The 19042-nt window shown below is 43.1% G+C and overlaps 1 protein-coding gene across 1 annotated transcript in view; it reads right to left on the reverse strand.

Annotated features, from left to right (window-relative positions):
- The window catches only part of COLEC12 (collectin subfamily member 12), a 196783-nt gene extending 186287 nt beyond the window's left edge, over positions 1-10496 (reverse strand). Inside the window, exon 1 of the mRNA XM_032654388.1 lies at positions 10360-10496. Coding sequence (XP_032510279.1) covers positions 10360-10366 — 7 coding nt within the window. The 5' untranslated portion in view covers positions 10367-10496. The remainder of the gene's footprint in view (positions 1-10359) is intronic.
- Positions 10497-19042: the final 8546 nt, after the last annotated feature.

Genomic DNA, 19042 nt, shown 5'->3' on the forward strand with positions numbered 1-19042 from the left:
TAAATGAGTAGGTAATATAAAGACCTCTTCAGACCTAACAGATTCCTCAAAAACGTACCTCTCATGCACCCTCTTCTCGAGAAGTCATTGGAGAAAGCATTCCACTGAAATAAGGAACAAACCAGAAAGATGTATGTGCGTATATGTGTGTGTGTGCACATGCGTGTGTGCACCCTAACCTAACCTTAACCCTAACCCTGAGTAGGTCGGAAGAGTCCAGGAAAGATTTCTTCAAGAAGATGAAAATGCGGTAATACCTACTATGCTTGAACACACTGCACAGAGATGGAGGACAGTGGAAGAGACTTCGGGGGTGAATGTCGATGTAAACATACATGGGAGGCTAAACAAATAAAATAACAAGAGGATTATCAATTCCAGAGGAAACGCAGTTATGCAAGAGAGAAATATAGGTCAGCTGTTAATAGCATTGACATCATCTTAATAATATAAACACTGAATATTGATCTAGGCCAGACTGTGATATAACTATACTGGGATGATAGGGGGCAACAGGAGGTGTCCGTGATGGTTGTCAGGTGGAGGTGAAGGGTAAAAGAACTAAATCCTCATCTGCTATAAAGGTAAGTCAATATATCATGCCTAAAACCAAAATAATAACAATAATAAAACCAAAAAGTGCCAAAAGCATGTCACTTCAGGACATGGGACCATAGTAGCTCACCCACGTTAAGAGCCACGAACAATTTTTCCATCCCTCCGCGTGCAAGTCCATTTCCACTCTTTTGAATCTGGGAGGACCTTGTGACTTGCTGTGGCCAATGGTATTTGCCAGAAGTAGCAGTGGGTGACCACAGGGCCTAGGCCTTCTCCAAGACCTCTGCCTTTCAGCTTCTGTTTTCACCCCCTCGGCAGCTGGCTGCCATGGGAAATGTCCAGGTACCCTGCTGGACCAGAGGCCACCTGAGGAGAGAGGATCCCTGGGGGATGAGAGACTCTGAAGGAAAGGGGAGAGCCCGGCCAGCCCTCGGCCCTTCCAGCCACCCCGCTGATGCTCCAGCCGTGGAGCAAGGCTGACCATGACCAGCCTGGCCAACACCTCGGGAAGCAGAAACCAGCCATCCCTGCCAAGCTCAGCCCGAATCACAGGGTCATGAACAAATAAATATCTGTTGTTTGAAGCTACAGGGTTTGGGGATGGTATGTTCTAGGTAGAGAACTGAAAGAAAAGTCAATGCCAAAAGAAAATGCAAAAACTGGAGGTTGCCTCTGGGGACTGGGAAATGATGAAATGAAGTGGGTTGGGCAGGAAATTGCTGTTTTTCATAATAAATGTGATATTCTTTGACTCTTTAAACTGTGCGCATCTCTAACTTTGATAAAAATAAGAACTAAAGTCAAGCAAACAAAACAAGGGAATGTGTAGGGGAGATAAAAGTCAGGTAGACAAAAAGAAAAGTGCTCAGGTCCAATGGATGCTGACCACCAGAAAAGGTCCCCTGCTCCAAAGAGCCAGCAAGCAGAGTTCACCCTAGAGTGACAGCACAGAAGGTGTGGACTCGCAACCTTCACTAGCTGGCACAGAGTAGGTTCTGACAAATGTCACACTGATCAGAACAAGTTCCGGCGCTTTTAGGGGCCAGGCTGAAGGACCGTGGACAGAGGCGAGGCTGAATTTAAACTTCTCTTCCAAGCCGGGCTCAGCACTGCTGTCCACTCTGTATTGTCTCCACCCTGATGCAGGCCCAGCTCCTGTAGCGTGATCACTGCTAGAACAAGACAGTGCGGTAGCCCACAGGCTACTAAAAATACTTGTAGGTTATTCCAAATAGTACAAGACATTTATTTTGATTACTCAGCTGCTGTCTGAATTTTATGTTTTACAGCAATAGGATCCCTTTTTTGGTTCAATGGTATAGGGTTTTTTTTTTAAGTCAAAATTGTAAAGACAGGGCTTCCCTGGTGGCGCAGTGGTTGAGAATCTGCCTGCCATTGCAGGGGACGCGGGTTCAAGCCCTGGTCTGGGAAGATCCCACATGCCGCAGAGCAACTAGGCCTGTGAGCCACAACTACTGAGCCTGCGCGTCTGGAGACTGTGCTCCGCAACAAGAGAGGCCGCGATAGTGAGAGGCCCACGCACCGTGATGAAGAGTGGCCCCCGCTTGCCGCACCTAGAGAAAGCCCTCGCACAGAAACGAAGACCCAACACAGCCAAAAATAATAAATAAATAAATAATTAAAAAAAATTTTTTTTTAAATTGTAAAGACATAAAGTGACTCCAATTTGTGGCACAACTTGCAATTCTGATGCTTTTCAAAAACTTGCTTTTCTGATAAGGAGATATGATACCCTTTTCCTTCCTTTACCATTCAACAAAATTGAAGGGATTTTTTTGGTAACTTTTACCACTAAATTGGTAGTGGAGGCTAAACCAGATTTCCTCCAGCAGGCCCACTTCAACAACTTAAAAAGTAAATAAATATGAGACTCAAAATGTTGACCCCTACATCTACCATTCACAGTAACTACAGGGGAGGTGACATGTCTCCCCTTCTCTTATGAGGGACCTTCTCATCTAATCACCTTGGTCAAGTAGAGTCAGGATGAGGACTTGAATCCCTGCCCCAGATTTTATAAGGACCGTGGAAAGGTGTCAACCGCATGGGTCATTTGGCAAGAAAAACTAATGCCGTCCATTTCTCTGGAGACACACACACAAAATAAGTAGTCTTTGTTTAAAAACCAAACCAAACCAAACAAAAACTGATATAGCTGTTTTGTTCTGAAATCATTTAACTTTATGATTAGGTTATCCAAACAATTATACCAAAGTAACATACTATAATTAATTACGAATGATGGACCAAAATTGAGCTTAGGAGACAAAGTTCTAGAAAACTTTGTATTTTATTCTCTCTCATCTCCCACATCGAAATGTCCTACCTGAAGGTTTCAGGGTGGCACTGATGCACCATTTGCCTCTAATTACTATTAGAGCAATGTAACCTGAAACATGAAATATAATTTGAGATAACAAATCAGCTTGAATCTCCCCTCCAAAGGAAAATATTCCTGTCCTCAGCCATCTCCTCCTGTGTCCTACAGCAGCATTTATCTGAACCTCAAATAAGGCACTTTTCTCCTTCTATCTTGAATGCCAATTGTTTATGCATAAGTCTTACCCTGCCCATCAGACTGCGGGCTCCTTGAGGACAGGGGCTATGTACATACTAAATATCTGACTATATTTCAATAACATTCTAAATGAAGAATATTTAACTATATTTAATATAAAGAATATTTGAATATATTTAAATAATATACTACATAAAGAATAAGTGAAAGCTAGTAATGACTTGGTGGCCTAATTTTAAATAATGAATAAATAGAAACGACAGCTTAATAGAAAATTAACATTACCAATGAAATAGACATGATGTCATATGGTTAAAAACACATACATACACATACATCTGTCCTAAGACTTATTTACAGATAAATTTGTTTTATGTTTTAACTCTTTGATGTCATATCCTTACTGGACAAAACTGGACACTGGATTTGAGATACAAATCTTTAAAAACATTATGTCACCATCAGTAGGTACCTGAACAATAGTGCTCCAGGAAAATTAGTGCTCCTAAGCAAATTAAAGGTATTTACATATATTTTCTAATTTCCTAGCATGATCATAACAAATGAGAAAATGGTACCATTTTCACTATAGTTACAAACTTCACTGTAAATATGGTCCATGCATTTTCAGTAGGGCTGATTTCTGACTACATGACAATAACACGAGTGTTGGCAGCTGGAGATGGACCAATAGTAAAACTGTTTTCCATAAAGAGCACAGTTTTCTCCCATCCCCCAGGTGTTTGTACCACACATTTATAATTTGAAAATTACTTTCATTTCAAAACCGAACTTTTTTCTTCTTGGTAGAAACTGTATCACTTGATTAACTTAACATAAGATGGTTCATAATTGGCAATTACGTTCTGCCTGGAGGAAGCAGCAGGTTATAACTAAACAGTATTCTAACACCTAAAATGTCTTGAGTTCTCCTTAGGTGCTAGACACCATTCTAAACAACTGATCTATACTAACCTACCTAATCCTCAAAACAAACCAACAAAACAAAAATAAAACCAAAAAAAAGGCATCCAGTAGCTCCCCCATTTGACAGATGAGGACACTGGGGGCCCCAGTAGGTTAAGTAGTTTGCATGTGGTCACCAGGCCCTCTGATTTCAGAGCCCACACTCTTCACCACACTAAAATTGTCAGGTTCAACTCCTGGGAACACTACATATAATTACATTTTATGAAATGGCTACATTTTAAAGTATATATTATTAACTATAAATTTGGATTATTTTGCCTTTGAATAATAAAATGTTATATATATATATATGTATATATATATACATCAGCTAGTTTCCAAACATTTCTATGTCACAAGGAAGTGAGTTACACCCAAAGAAGTGCATCTATTTCCACAAACCAATGACAAGTTAGTTTTTTCACACAGAAATGTCAAATGTCCAACCTCTTAGGCAAGTGCATATGACTTCACGTGATACAAGGTTATAATCTCAAATGACTCAGGAAGTATAAAGGAGTCATTTAATATATCCAAGTCCAATAAATAAATAAATGTTTAAATCTCCTCCCATGCTGAAAAACATATTTCCTTCACAGTTTTTAAGAGTATTGATTGACTATTTGTGATAAATTCAGGGGTTAAGAAAGCTCCTAGGATCTCTTTGGAATTTTAAATTGGATTACTAATTTCTCCTTTCACTGCTATATAATTACAAAGGTCCCTTAAGCAATCAGCAGGACCTGTTCAAGGTAGTATTTTGGTTTGGGCCCTTCAAACATCATTCACTTAAAAAGAAATCAAATCACTGCTTGATTGAAAAGTTACCCCCTGCAAGCTTTGGATTGTTGGTGTGGTTAGAAACTGTGTTATCAACAGTGAACAATAAAATACTTTCTATTAAGAATGTCAGTATCTCCCTATCCCTTGTTTAAGATGTTTATTTACTACTGCTACTACTACTATTATTTTTTAATTATTATTATTACTGATCACCTACTGGTGGTTACAGTCTGTTCTTGAAAAGCAATTCTGACAATGCTTCATTGTCTCACAGCAAACCTGTCAGCAAAACAATGCAGGGGCTGTTTCCAGAGTCCATGGCTTTAGGGAGCCATTCACACTCATTCAATCAATCACAAGAAAACCTCCCGGCAGATAAATTCTACAAAAAGCAGCAACCCTGGAATCTGCCTTATCTCTGCAGGAGCTCCAGCCTAGAGAGACTCCTCCAGTGACTGGCTGAAGAGCACAGCAATTTCTTCAGACCTTTGATGCCAGGTTATTAAAGTCTAAGCCCAGACAGTAAGACCTTTTCTACCTTGCTCACTCAGTATCTATGGATTGTGGCACACAGTAGGTACCTAACAAAGCTGGGATGGTTGAATGAAACATTAGGGTGTGGCTAGGAGGGAGCCTAAATTAGAGGTGTTACATGTGGATTCTGGAGTCAGACTGTCCGAATTTGCATACTAATTTCCCCACTGACTAGCTTAGTGCCCTTAGACAAGTAACTCAGCCTCTCTGAGTCTAAGATTTCTTAACTGTAAAATGAAGAAAAAAATAATGCCTGGTGTGGCAGGTGCTCAATAAATGTTAGCTATTACTAAAGGGAAAAATAGTAAGTGGGGATATTAAATGGCCCATCAGTCATGCCTAAGAAGTTGTTTGCAGTACTAACCACGGTACAGATCAACTTGTCCCTGGCTTTTATCTTCCAACTCACAACACTGTTCTCTGCCTCCAGGCCACAGTCAGGAATTCCAGAAGCTGAGAGAGCCTGTGCCTTCGGAATGGCATAGGAGCAGAAGATGTAAAGGCAGGACCAGCCTGGTAGAGCCAACCCCACAGTGCGGGTAGACTTTTTTCACAGATGATCACTTTGATGACCTAGAACACTGTCCCCTGGCCCCCAACTGCCTGATTCTTTTCACTCTGATTTGCCCCCCAAAAGCAGAAAGACTGTCCTCTGCCCACTCTGGGCTCCTCTCCTAGCACCTGACCTCTTTTTCCCATCACGCGGAGACATGTGGACCAAACTGTCCCCCTGAGAGATCACTCATGTGCTGGGTTTACCCGAGGCAAAACAGACTTTTCTATCACAAAATTTAAATGTCTATTTTCCCATTTGAAAATTAACACTTCAAAGGCCATTTAACTTACTTTGGCAGTAGCTACATCAACAGTTTAAAAATAATGTTTTAATGAGAATAAGCATTAATTCAGAAAATTAGACACCTAGTTATGCTATAGCTTTAAAGCTATCATACTCCAGCTTTTCCTATCCACACCATTATTGCTGGATAAGCCGCATGGTGGTGGTGGGGGGGGGGAGGAGTGGTAAGGGGATGGGAACAATCTTGGAAAATTGCATAGGAGACCACAGGGAAGATCTATACTTAGCAATAATTAAACCTCAGACTAAGAATGTCAAGCATCTTCAAACTAACAGTCAAAAGTGTAATTGGATTGCAAATTTGTCTTCCAGAGGAAGGGCAGCCCCAATTCCCAAACAGTGAAAGGAAAAAGGTCTCACTTTGTTTCCATTTCCCTGCAGAAAACATGATTCTTTCAATGTTAAATGCAGTCAGCCCTTACACACATGTCTGCTTATCCCAGTTAAGGACAAGAAATTTTAGACACTGGGAAAGCAAAGAGACCATGGGTCTGGGAAAACAACAGGCAGCAGGAGAAGTATACTGCTTACTAGTGCATTTTGAAAGTATTATTGCCAGACAGCATTTCAGAAATGTTTACATACAAAAGCACAAAAATAAGCAGCTGGACACTATGTTTTGATGGCACCAACCTCCTCCCTGGGTTAAATTAGAACAGTGGTTTGAATCACTGTGGTCACGTGGTTGTTTCTGGCCATCTCTTAGGTAACAAGTGCTGCTGCATTAAAACTCACCAATGGGCTTCCCTGGTGGCGCAAGTGGTTGAGAATCCGTCTGCCAATGCAGGGGATATGGGTTCAATCCCTGGTCCGGGAAGATCCCACAGGCCGCAGAGCAACTAAGCTCGTGTGCCACAACTACTGAGCCTGTGCTCTAGAGCCCGTGAGCCACAACTACTGAAGCCCACGCGCCTAGAGCCCGTGCTCCACAATGAGAGAAGCCACTGCAATGAGAGGCCCACGCACCGCAACAAAGAGTAGCCCCTGCTTGCCGCAACTAGAGAAAGCCCGCATGCAGCAACGAAGACCCAACACAGACAAAAATAAATAAATAAAATAAATTAAAAAAAAAAAAAACTCACCAATATTCCCAACTTCCAGGACTAGAAGTGTGACTTCTTAATGACACACCTAACTCTAGAGGAGTCAGATTCCTTCATAAAGAATGTGAATATTTATTAGAAACCATGAAATTTATGGTGTGGTACAGCTAATTGAAAATGTAATTAGAAGTAAATTAAAACCAGATTCATGTTTTAATCAGTGTGGAACGCTTCAAGTATTGCAGCAACAAGGCAAGTAATTTTCTTCTGGAAAATATATAATGATGTCATTATTTTGGTACTTGTGACTCCAGAGATGGAGGAAATAGAACAGAGACAGATATTTGCTGAACGCAACAGATAGGTGGCGCTGTGGCTCATGGCAGACCTGGAATTAGACTACAAAGGCTATATCCCAGGTTTAAACATCAGAATTAGAAAGTCAAATAGGCACCCTGAAAAGGTATCTGTCTCGCATAGTAGCTGAATTTCTGCTTTGGCAGATAAACTTCGTAACTTCTAAGATGTCCACTAATTTTGTATTCGGCTAAAGAATGTTTTACCTTAATTTACCTTAATTTTAAGCATTTGCAAGGCTTGTCACTGACTTCTATTATTTAGGGAAATCAAATTCTAATGAAATGTTGGCTTAAACATAATGATTTAATAGCTATATGACATAATCACAAACCCAAGGAAGACTCTGCGTTGGTTACCTATGGCAAATCATCAAAATAATTCTACATGGTAAAGGCAGCTTTCCTTTTTGGCTAAACGCATACTCTGCTTGGCTTCAGAAATCTTGTGTCCAATTTCTTGGTTCCACCCCTTCCTGGCTGCTGCACCAACTTCGAGTTACTTGGCTACTTAATTGCCTGAGATTCACTTTTCTTCTAGTCCAGAGATGTCTAGTCCAGGATCTGCTCTCCTGGGTCTCTCCAAGCCTCACAGGGAAACTGGCAAAGCTTGTCTTTAGATGCCTACCATCCTCCTTGTGGCTGGTTTCTATTTCTTCTAGACTCCTTTTCCACATCTATAATGTAGGGGTTAAAATACCTACCTCACAGGGTTGTTGAGAGGGTTCACCGATGGAGGGCTTATAGAGAGTGGAGCACAGGGGCTAGCACTTAGTAGGTACTAAAGAAGTATTACTGCTGCCCCCCTTCCGCATCTCACAAACCAGACAAATAAATGCAAATTACATGGCAATGGTTGGTAAGCAAACCTCTCACAGAATATTTTGTTTTAAAAGAGGCCTTCAAAGTGACTAGTCTACCCAGGGATTCAGTCCCTCAGCTCCCCTCTCCCACTGGGGCAGAAGGTAAGAGGGGCCTTTGAAGCAGTGCCCAGACCACAGAGAGTAAGCAATAAACCTTCTCCAGGGGGTCTGCAAGCTGGTCTAGAATGCAGTGTAAACCTCACACACACGCAAAAAAATATGTTTAGAACTTGTAGGTGTGTCTTCCTCTGCAGATTTGAATTAACATTGGAAAAATACCCAAACTGTAGTAACAGTCATTGACCCAGTCAAAAGCATAACAAGATTTTCAGAGTTTCGGAACACACATGGGAGCTGATGAAATGAGTAGCTGGCTTATCTTTCCGAGAGTTCAAAACCTTCTGGCCTCAGTGACCAGCAATGAGAAGATTAACTGGCTAAAATGATGGTAACTGAGCCCCAGAGTAAAGTTTAGCCGCGTGAACTCTTTCCTTTCTGGGAGGATCCTTCAATCAGTGCTAAGGAAAGTGCTCCTTTCCTAGAAGGTAACTGAGAAGAGAAACCGAGATGGAGGGAGAAGGAACACACACCACTGCCTTTTGAAATTCCCTAGCCAGAGAGTAGTATCCTGTCTTTTGTTTCTCTGGCCCTGGGGCGGGCCCCATTCCACCTGGTGTTCTGTCCCCTCCCTACCCTGGGTCTCCAAAGGAGGACACAGAACTCCCTTGGAAGGAGAGCTAACTGGCATTACCGCTCCGGAGTGTTCAGCGTGAACTCCGTTTCAGAGAAACCTAGAGCCAAAAGTTACTTTCCAAGTCTGTGGGGCTCCCGGGGCGCCCGCCTCGGTCAGCAACGCTTGCAAGTCAAAGCGGTCGCATCGCGTGGTCTCGGGCGACTGGAAACTCGGTCCCCGCGGTCAGATGGCATTTCGCACCCAGCCCCCTCACTCAAGCCTGGCCCGCGCGATGACAGAAATGTGTTATCCTAACACAAAACCAGGTCTCCAGTCTTGTGTAAACACCGCGCCGGCCCATCCCCAAACGGCTCTCTTGGATGCCTACGCTGTAATTATTTATCTCACATATAAATCTGGATTCTGCTGACAAATCTTCGGGTTTCTACTAAACACAGGCTGCCCTGAGAAGCCCTTCTCCTCGCGATTCCGTTTAAAGGTATGATAACATCTGACACTTCCCTAAACCAGCCTGCAGAGGATACCGCCCGGGGGACTGTGTCACCCCTGAACACACGTGGGCACAACAACTCCGCAGGCGGGCACATGGAAGGGACGCAGAACCCAGGACAGTTATTTTCCAGTCAGTGGGTCTGATGGAGAAAGATGCCAAACGCACTTCCCAAGCCAGCTGAACTCCGCGGGCACCTAATCATTGCCAGATGTGGGGAGGGCGCACCGAGAACATCCCCGAGTCCCAGAGAAAAACCCCGGCCAGCAGCCCTTCGACTTCTTGGACGGCGAAACGGCAACAGCGGGGAGGGAGAGGACGCTGGGGAGAGGGGGGAGTGCTCCAGAGCGGAGAACCGACTGGGGGGGGGGGGGATGATGATGCCTCCACTCTCCTGGTCATATTTTTTCAATTAAAAAGTTGGGAACTGGAATCCGTAAACAATGATTTGGGGCTTCAAACTACTTTGTAGAGACAGAATGGGGAGGGGAATACTCACACGCTTCAAAACCCCAACCTCTAGGTCTCCGGCGGTACCCGACTCCGGAGCCGGGGGCGCCCCCAGGGTGCGCGCACGAACCAAGCACCGGGTGTCCCCCGGGGTTCCGCGCAGAGAAAGTTCGCACCGGATGCACCTCGCCCCCTCACGCGCTTCCCGAAGCCCGCCCTACCTTTCATGGTGGCCGAGGAGACGCACAGCCAGCCGGGGAGCTCCGCGACGCCGAGGAAGTTCGCGCTGAGCAGCGGGTCAGTGAGCGCCCATGGCAGCTGCGCCGCGCGTCGGCCGTCTGCGCTCCAGCCCTCCCTCCCCGCTTGGCGCTCTGTGCCGCGGGGCCGCCGCGCGCGCCGCTCACCCCGGGCGGGAGGCGCCGCTCCCGCCAGCGCCCCTCCCCCTGGCCCGGCCGCCGGGGCGCGCGGGCCGCCGCGCCCACGCCCCCCTCGCGCCCTCCCGCGCCCGCCCCGCCCGCCCGCAGGCAGGCGCCCGCCCGGGCCCCGTCGCTTCGTCGCCGCGCCGTCGCTCGGCCGCGCTCCCCCGGTTCTCTCTTTTTCCCATTGGACCAGAAACGGGACGAAGTCGGAGGAAAGCGGCTCCCGAGGGTGGTCAAGTGCTCACCCTCGGGGTGCACGGAACGTGCGGCCGCTGGGCTTGTTTCTAGACCCCTGACTACCTAGAGTGTGGGGTGAGAGGGCTGGGAGCAGCAGCGTCACGGGAACGGCGGAGTTAGCTCGTCCCTTCCCCAAAGGGCCCTGGGCACGGAGGGTTAGAGGATCAAACAGGGGGCGAGCGCTTCCCCGAGGCTCCAAGTTTCCAAGTGCGCTTGTTGATGCCCCGAAGGGACACAAGGGACAGTGCTCACTGCCACCCGGGGAGAGCTGTCGCTAAGTTCGAAGTCACCATTAGATGATCTCCCTGCAGAACTCGGAGCAGGATTACAACTCTTGGACCTTCAAGAAGAGAGAGACAGAGACTAAAAAACCCACCACACTCCCCTGGGTTGGAAAAGTCTCCCTTCTACCCACCGCCCCTGAAATGATCAGGTTGACTCCAGTTTTACCAGGAAAGGAGGCTGGGCTGTTGAGCAGATTCATAATGAGTTTCTTTCATTGTGGCCCATCCTGTTGCCCCACAGTGTTTATCTTTCCTTTTAGAAACCTTCCTAAGCAGACCCATTGCTTTATTGCTTTCCTGCAGAAACTAAGTGGTGAGTGGAGCTGGTGGGGGGCGGGGCGGGGGGCGCTGCGGAGGAACTTTCTTCCACAATGGTGAAATGACAGATTACTTGCGCTCTTGTTAGCATACCAAAAGAAATACAATTCTGGCATGGGCAGTGGTTGCAGCTTTTCCGATTTTCTCTCCTGAGGACTTGGTAACACAGTGTAACCAGTCCATTGATTCATTCTAAACAGGGAATTCTTTGCTCTAGTAAAAGTCAGTGCCCAGAAATGAATACATTCTAAAATATTTCAGACTCTCCATTCCAGAAGCTTTCTATTTAGAACGTTAGGGGGAAGCTTGTACATGACTGGCAAAGAAAAAGACAAAAACTGGCAATTTTTTTTTTCACTTTAGGGCTTGATGAAACTATAGGGTCCCTGAAGATTACTCTGGAGATTTGCTCCAGCTCTCACCAAGGTACCTGCCTTGTTTTGCATGTCAAATGAGAGTCCCTGAAGAGGCCAGAATATGGATTCTCAGCCCAGAGCTTACTAACTAATGTTGGGATGGAATAAGCCCATCAGTTTCTTTGCATAATAGTTTCTCCAACTGAAAAATGGAGAGAATTTTGGCCCCAGTATTTGAATTGAAGAAAATCATTTAAAATACCTAAATTACAGCTGTGACACTGAAAAGTCAACAAAAGAAAAAAATAATAAATTGGATTTCATCAAAATTCAAAGCTTTTGTGCATCAAAGAGACTATCAACAGAGTGAAAAGGCAACCCACAGAGCAGGAGAAAATGTTTGTAAGCCATATATCTGATAAGGGGTTGACATCCAGAATCTGTAAAGAACTACAACTCAACAACAACAAAACAAATAACCCAATTTAAAAACTGGGCAAAGAACTCAAATAGATATTTCTTCAAAGATGATATACAAAAAAAAAAAAAAGATGATATACAAATGGCCAATAAGCATATGGAAAGATGCTCAACATCACTAATCATTAGGGAAATGCAAATCAAAGCTACAATGAGAGGGACTTCCCTGGAGGCCCAGTGGTTAAGACTCCACGCTTCCACTGCAGGGGGAGTAGGTTCGATCCCTGGCTGGGGAACTAAGATCCCGCAAGCCACACAGCATGGCCAAAACAAAACAAAAAAATAACTACAATGAGATACCACTTCATACTCACTAGGATGACTATCATAAAAAATAAAAAATTTTCAAAAAACAGAAAATAACAAGTTTTGACAAAGATGTGGAGAAATTAGAACACTTGTGCGTTGGTAGTTGGAATGTAAACTGATGCAGCCACTATGGAAAACAGCATAGTGGTTTTTCAAAAAATTAGACATAGAATTGCCATATGATCCAGCAATACTGCTTCTGGACAGATGCCCAAAAGGGTCAAAAGCAGGGACTCAAATAGATATATTTGTACACCCATGTTCATTGCAGCATTATTCACAATTGCCAAAAGGTGGAAACAACCAAAGTGTCCATTAACGGATGAATGGACAAAATAAAGGCAGCACATCCTGACAATGGAATATTTTTCAGCCTTAAAAAGGAAGGAAATTCTGGCACATGCTACAGCATGGTTGAACCTTGAGGGCATTATGCTAAGTGAAATAAGCCAGTCACAAAAGGACAAATACTGTATAATTCCACCTATATGAGGTACCTAGAGTAGGCGAATCATAGAGAGAGACAGTAGAATAGTGGTTTCCAGGTGGAGCGGGGAGGGAATGGGGAGTAGCTGTTTAGTGGAGACAGTTTGTGTTGCAAGATGATAACAGTTCTGGAGATGGATGGTGGTGATGGTTGTGCAATGATCTGAATGTACTTAATGCCACTGACGTGCACACTTAGAAAGGGTTAGGATAATAAGGTTTGTGTTATGTGTATTTTAACACACACACACACACACACACACACACACACACACATGCAAAACCTAACAGAAGAAGTATAAGGTTGGAAAAAATCCCACAAAAACCTGTTAGCTACAATGGGCTAGACTCACAGACCTGGTGATGAGAAAACAAGCTCAGCAACTCTTTAGAGGACAGGGCTTCTGGAACATGCATCCTCCCTCCAGCCCCACCACCTTCAGCACCAAGAACTGATCGAGCCCCTGCAAGTGGGTCCCAAAAGTCCCCGGCCTGGCGCCTCCTCTGAGCCCCACTCTGGAGGATACAGGGGCTGAAGGTTGTGGTCACGTGCAGATCATCAGCTGACCAAGATTTCTCTGCTCAAGAGCTCTGGGAGGAGTTGAGTTGGGGCTCAGGGAGAGGAGAGAAAGGCCCAGAAGAGGAGGATGGTGTGGTTGGAAAGGACACCAGTGAAGATGCCTTGTACTCCTCAGGGGAAATAGGCTGCAGGGCAGGAGCTTGAACTCAAGTCTCCCCACTCCAGGAGCAGCAGCTGTGCCCTGCGTTCGTATTACCTTTATAACGTAGAGAAGGCATCGTCTCACTTCATCCTCACACCAACCCTGTGCTAGTAGTGTCTTTTTACTGATGAAAAAGCCCAGTCACCCTTGCCTCCTCCCTTCCCCTCTACCCTACAACCTCACCAAGCTCTGCTTCTACCTTCAAAATAGATCTCATGGTCCACTTCTCTCCATCTCCCCCACATTCCCCATGTGGAGACCACGATAGTCCATCTGGAATTCTGCAATCACCCTCCAGGTGTTGCTCCCTCACCACCCACCTTATCAGATATGAACGCCCTCAACCTCCTTTTCCATATGCATCTAATTTTTGCTATCATAAACACCTTTTTCTCCTCCTCTACCACCTCCACAATTAATCTACTCATATACTTGATCTCACTCCCTCTACCTGGTCTCCCTGACTTCAATCTCGCTGCCTTTAATCTACCCACACCAGTACAGCCTAAATATTTCTAAAATGCAGACCTGATCATGTCACTCTCCTACTTAAAATTTAAGTTCAATGGTTTGACATTGTCCTCAGGCTAAATTCAAGTTCTCAGACCCAGTTTACAAGGATCTCTATGACTGGACCCGTGTTTATCTCTCTGGCTTCAGCCCATACTCCCCTCTGTGCTCTATGCTTTAGCCCCTACCTTTTTTTTTTTAACATTCCGTTTCTCTATCACCTCTTAGCCTTCAAATATTCCATTCCTGCCTGAAGCACTTTTTCCCAGGCCCATCTTCATTACCTAACTTAAGCTTCTGGCCTCAGCTTAACCTCCCTCTTCCTGACACCTAAACTAGTTTAGGGTCCCCCACCCACCCAACCGGTGCCCCCATAGCAAACTGCATTCCACACTCTCTTGTGCAATAGTTACTGTCAACTGTGTGAATTCCCACTGGCTACAGCTCTATGAAGGCAGGGACCATTTGGGTCCTGTTCAATGCAGAACCACAGACAAACATGTATGAATAAGTAAATGAAGTAAGTCTTCCTAGATCACATGTCGTAATTTGTGCCCTTTCTTAAATCTTCAAACCTTGTCCTCACCTCCTAAGCTTCCACATAAGCTCAAGTCTCCCCATCTTATAAAATTCTTTGGATCCTATTTTCCTTGAAATGAGCCACTTTCATTTGACCTCTGATTTACTACCCAACTCAAGGCAATTGGACTGGTGCCTTATGACCCACAAAAATTGCTCTTGTGGCTGTCACGGACCTCCAACTTACCAAATCCATGATTTCCCTTCCAGACTTTTTCCCACCAACTTTATCCCACTGCCATGCTTGTCTTGCTGATCATGATTTTTTTATTCATTTACTTATTTATTTCTGCAAAGGCCTCTCTTCACTTCCATGATCTCTGTCTCCCTTCATTTTCCTGTTCCTGTTTTCCTCCACTTGCCCTAAGCACTTGGATTTCATCCATTGCCACCTTGTCTTCAGCCTCCACAAGCTCTCCTTGGGTGGCCATCTAAACTCTCCAAGGTGTCAGCCATACTGCCTCCCACTGGGAGTTGGGGAGTGAAAAAGGTAACAAAGCCTCAGGGAAAACCTTTCAAACCACACTTGGGCCTCCTTCATATTCCAATCTAATCCCTGTCATCCACATTTAAGAGTAACTGAGTCACTTCTGCTTGCAGGAGTTAGTTTTATTAACTCAGGTGTGTTGGGGAGAAACTGATATGTATCATTCACCTATATGCTGAAGACACCCAAATCTCTCTCCTGTTAGACGTTTCTCCTGGACTCTAAGCCCTTCTTTCCATCTGCCTACCTACTGACAAGTTCTTCCCGGATATCCTACAAGCATCCCAATTCAGTTTCTCTAAAACCAAATCACCTCTTCAAGGCACGTGCCTTTCTATGTTTCCTACGACCCACAACCCAGTTGTCTAAGCTTGAATACGAGCATCATCTTAAAACTTCTCCCTTTCCTTCAATCCCACTATTCACATCCTCTCAACCCCACCCTAATCCAACTGCGACCTCGTTTTTATAAAGTGCAGAAGGTTGGGCTTCACTTCAGGCCTTGGAATCAGAATCTTTCAGGGAGAAGCTCGGTTGCTCCTGTTTTCTGTTGCTCCCCGGCTGATTTTCATGTTCACTAAACTTGGAGAATCACTATAGTAGACTATGAGCTTCTTAAGAGAAGGGGCATGTCTTCTTCACCTTTAGAATAACAGTTTCTAGCAATTAACATTCAGTGAAAGACTGAATAAATGGGGAAGGGATAAGCAATGGAGGGAACTGCAGAGCCCGGAAAGCAAAATGCATGGCACACGCCTGAGGATTGCCATCAATGGGTGATACCGCATACTCTGAGTCAAGCCTTTGAGTATGGCAGGAGGATGAGCTGGTTTCTTGAGAAGGATGTTGGCTTCCACAGCTTGGTCATCTGAGTCACGTCATATTCTCTTCCACACTTGACAAAGAATAGACCTTGTTTGCCAGAGGAGCCATTGTTGTTATTAAACAAGTCCACTAAAATGTTATGACCCTGTGAAGAGACTAATGTGGTTGTGATGGACACCAGGTGTTTTGTCTCCATCCTTTGAGATGTGATTATGCCTTGAGATTTGCATGAAGGTTTTGGGGTTTTTTGTTATTTTGTGGGGGGGGTTTGGATAAAGAAATAGCTTTTTGGTTTTTAAAAGTTTATGGGTTTTGTCAGTGAGTGTTTCTATTTCTTTCATTTTTAAATAAACTTAAGATTTTTGAAAGGAGGCTCTGATTGAGAGCTGCTTTCCCTGTTTGACCAAAAAGTCAATATTTATTCCATGTCATGTTTCACAGTTCAGAGGATCAGTCTGAAATTTTTCCTCTAATCCACTGCAAGGCCACTGATGGTTCTAGAGACTGGTTCAGGAGCCTCTTTTTAATTTCAGTGAAAAGGTAAGGGCCGAGAAAAAAGAAATGTGAGCCTCAGTTGGAGACCCAGGTACATCGCAGGGAAAGCCAGAATTCTCCCATCCTGACCTGGGAAGTACAAGGTAGATGGCCAACTGCAAAATGCTGATGATTCTTTCCTATTAGGTTTCAGGTGTATTACATCTGGACATTGCAGACAAGTGACTTATATGAAAAAAGTTTTTACAGGTTTTTTTTGCCCTTAATGTGTGTCTTTTGCAGTGGCATAGATGAGAGGGACTTATTTTGGTTTTATCTTCCATTTGGTCTTGTCATTCATTCGTTCTGGTGGAGATGAAGTGTGTTGGGCCACGCCACCATCTGGTGATCACTAGAGTTTGACTCCAGGCCCTGTTCTGTTATTAGGGGCCTCTCTCACTAGGGCTGGCCTCTGACATCTCGTGGCCTGAGTATTCTTCCAGTAAAAATGAGAGGTTTTAGACTAATTTCCAAGGTCTTTTTTGGCTCAAAAACCTTAACATGAAATGCATGTAAACACTATTTGAGGGGACTTCCCTGGTGGTCCAGTGGTTAAGACTTTGCACTCCCACTGCAGGGGCCTGGGGTTCTATCCCTGGTCGGGGAACTAGATCCTGCACGTATGCTGCAACTAAAGATCCCTCACGTGGCAACGAAGATCCCGCGTGCCACAACTAAAACCTGGGGCAGCCAAGTAAGTAAATATTTTTTAAAAACTGTGGAAGTTGGAAATTCAGACATATTTTGGATGTGTGTATATATATATGTATATATATTATATGTCCAAATTATGTCTGAATTTCCAACTTTCACAGTGATCAGCTACAAACATATATACATTTGTATACATATATTGGTAGCTGATCACTGATTTGTATATATATTATATATTATTTATATATGTATTTATTTTTACTTATGTATATTTGTATGATATATCTGTAGCTGATCACTGATTTGTATATATGTGTATATATATACATTTATGCATATATATATATATATATATATATATTTGTAGCTGATCACTTTTTAAAATATTGGACTGGCTCAGAGGTACACCTTTGTCCATATATTCATGCTGGTGATCCCATTACCTAGTAAGTATCCAGTAAATGACTAAATGAATGACTATGCAGATACAAATGAAACAGAGAAGCTGTTTCATCTGTCCATCAATTCTCACCTACCTTTAAAATGAGCCTCTTCTTTATGGTAATAACAGTAACTATTGCTGACGTTTACTGAGTGCTTTCTATGTTCTAAACCCTATGCTTAGCCCTTGATACACAGTATCTTATCTATCAGATTCAGAAATATGTGGGACTTTAGGAAACCACTTAACTTTGAGTATCAATTTCCTCATCTAAGAAATGAGGACAGTACTATCCATCTTGCAATATTTGGGGGAGGGATTAGAGGTAATGTTTTAAAATCCCTCATACACTACCTGTCACTTAGGAGAAGCTCAGTAAATTGTGGTAATTTTTCTCATAATTAATTAATTTTCTATCTTCTATTTTGCTTTTCAAGGTAAAACAGAAGGCCACATTTAACAAAGGCAAAATAATTTCATTAAATTATTTCATACGAAATAACAATTTGGCTGGTTAAGGAAGAGCCTAGTAAAATTTATTTAAAATCTTAATGATGAATAGCTTTAAAGAGACAGTTTTATTTTTAAGAGCAAACAAGTACAAAAATAGTAGAGATCCCAACGAGAACTACCCTAAGAGATAGATTAAAATGTTTACAATTCACATGTACATTGTTACTAAGTGTGGTGTGCACAAGATATTTGAACATAACTTGTTCTCTAAAGTAATTTAAACATTAACTTTATGAATTTTGTTTATACTATAATTTGATTAATAATGGTGAAAAGGTAAACTTTTGCTAAGCTTTTGTCAAAATTGTTACAAATTCCAAATAAGTATATCAAGATTGGTGAGGTTTCACAGTATGGCGTTATTCCTATGTGATATTGTCTGTTGATACTATATTCTTTCAAGATTGGCAGAATTTTATTTTACTCTTTACTTCTTATAAATAACTAGCTATTTTCACTGGAGTCTTTGACTCCTATAAATAACTTACACTACATTTTTTATTCAAGGTCAAGATCCAGTAATTATTTTCACTTTATTTATATTTTTCATTGAGACAATACATTATATTTGAACTTAAATATTTCTCTACCTTGAATGTGCTTTCTTAGAACTTAAGAATAGTGCATATCAATATTCTAAAAGATTTACTTAAAAATAAAGAGCATCAGATGTGCAAATAATTTATTAAATAAAATCTTTTCATAGTTTCTTTCTGTTTGTTTTTGCAGAATTTGAAAGATGTTCTTTG

Source organism: Phocoena sinus, chromosome 14 (assembly GCF_008692025.1).
Source record: "Phocoena sinus isolate mPhoSin1 chromosome 14, mPhoSin1.pri, whole genome shotgun sequence".
NCBI classification, from domain to species: domain Eukaryota; kingdom Metazoa; phylum Chordata; class Mammalia; order Artiodactyla; family Phocoenidae; genus Phocoena; species Phocoena sinus.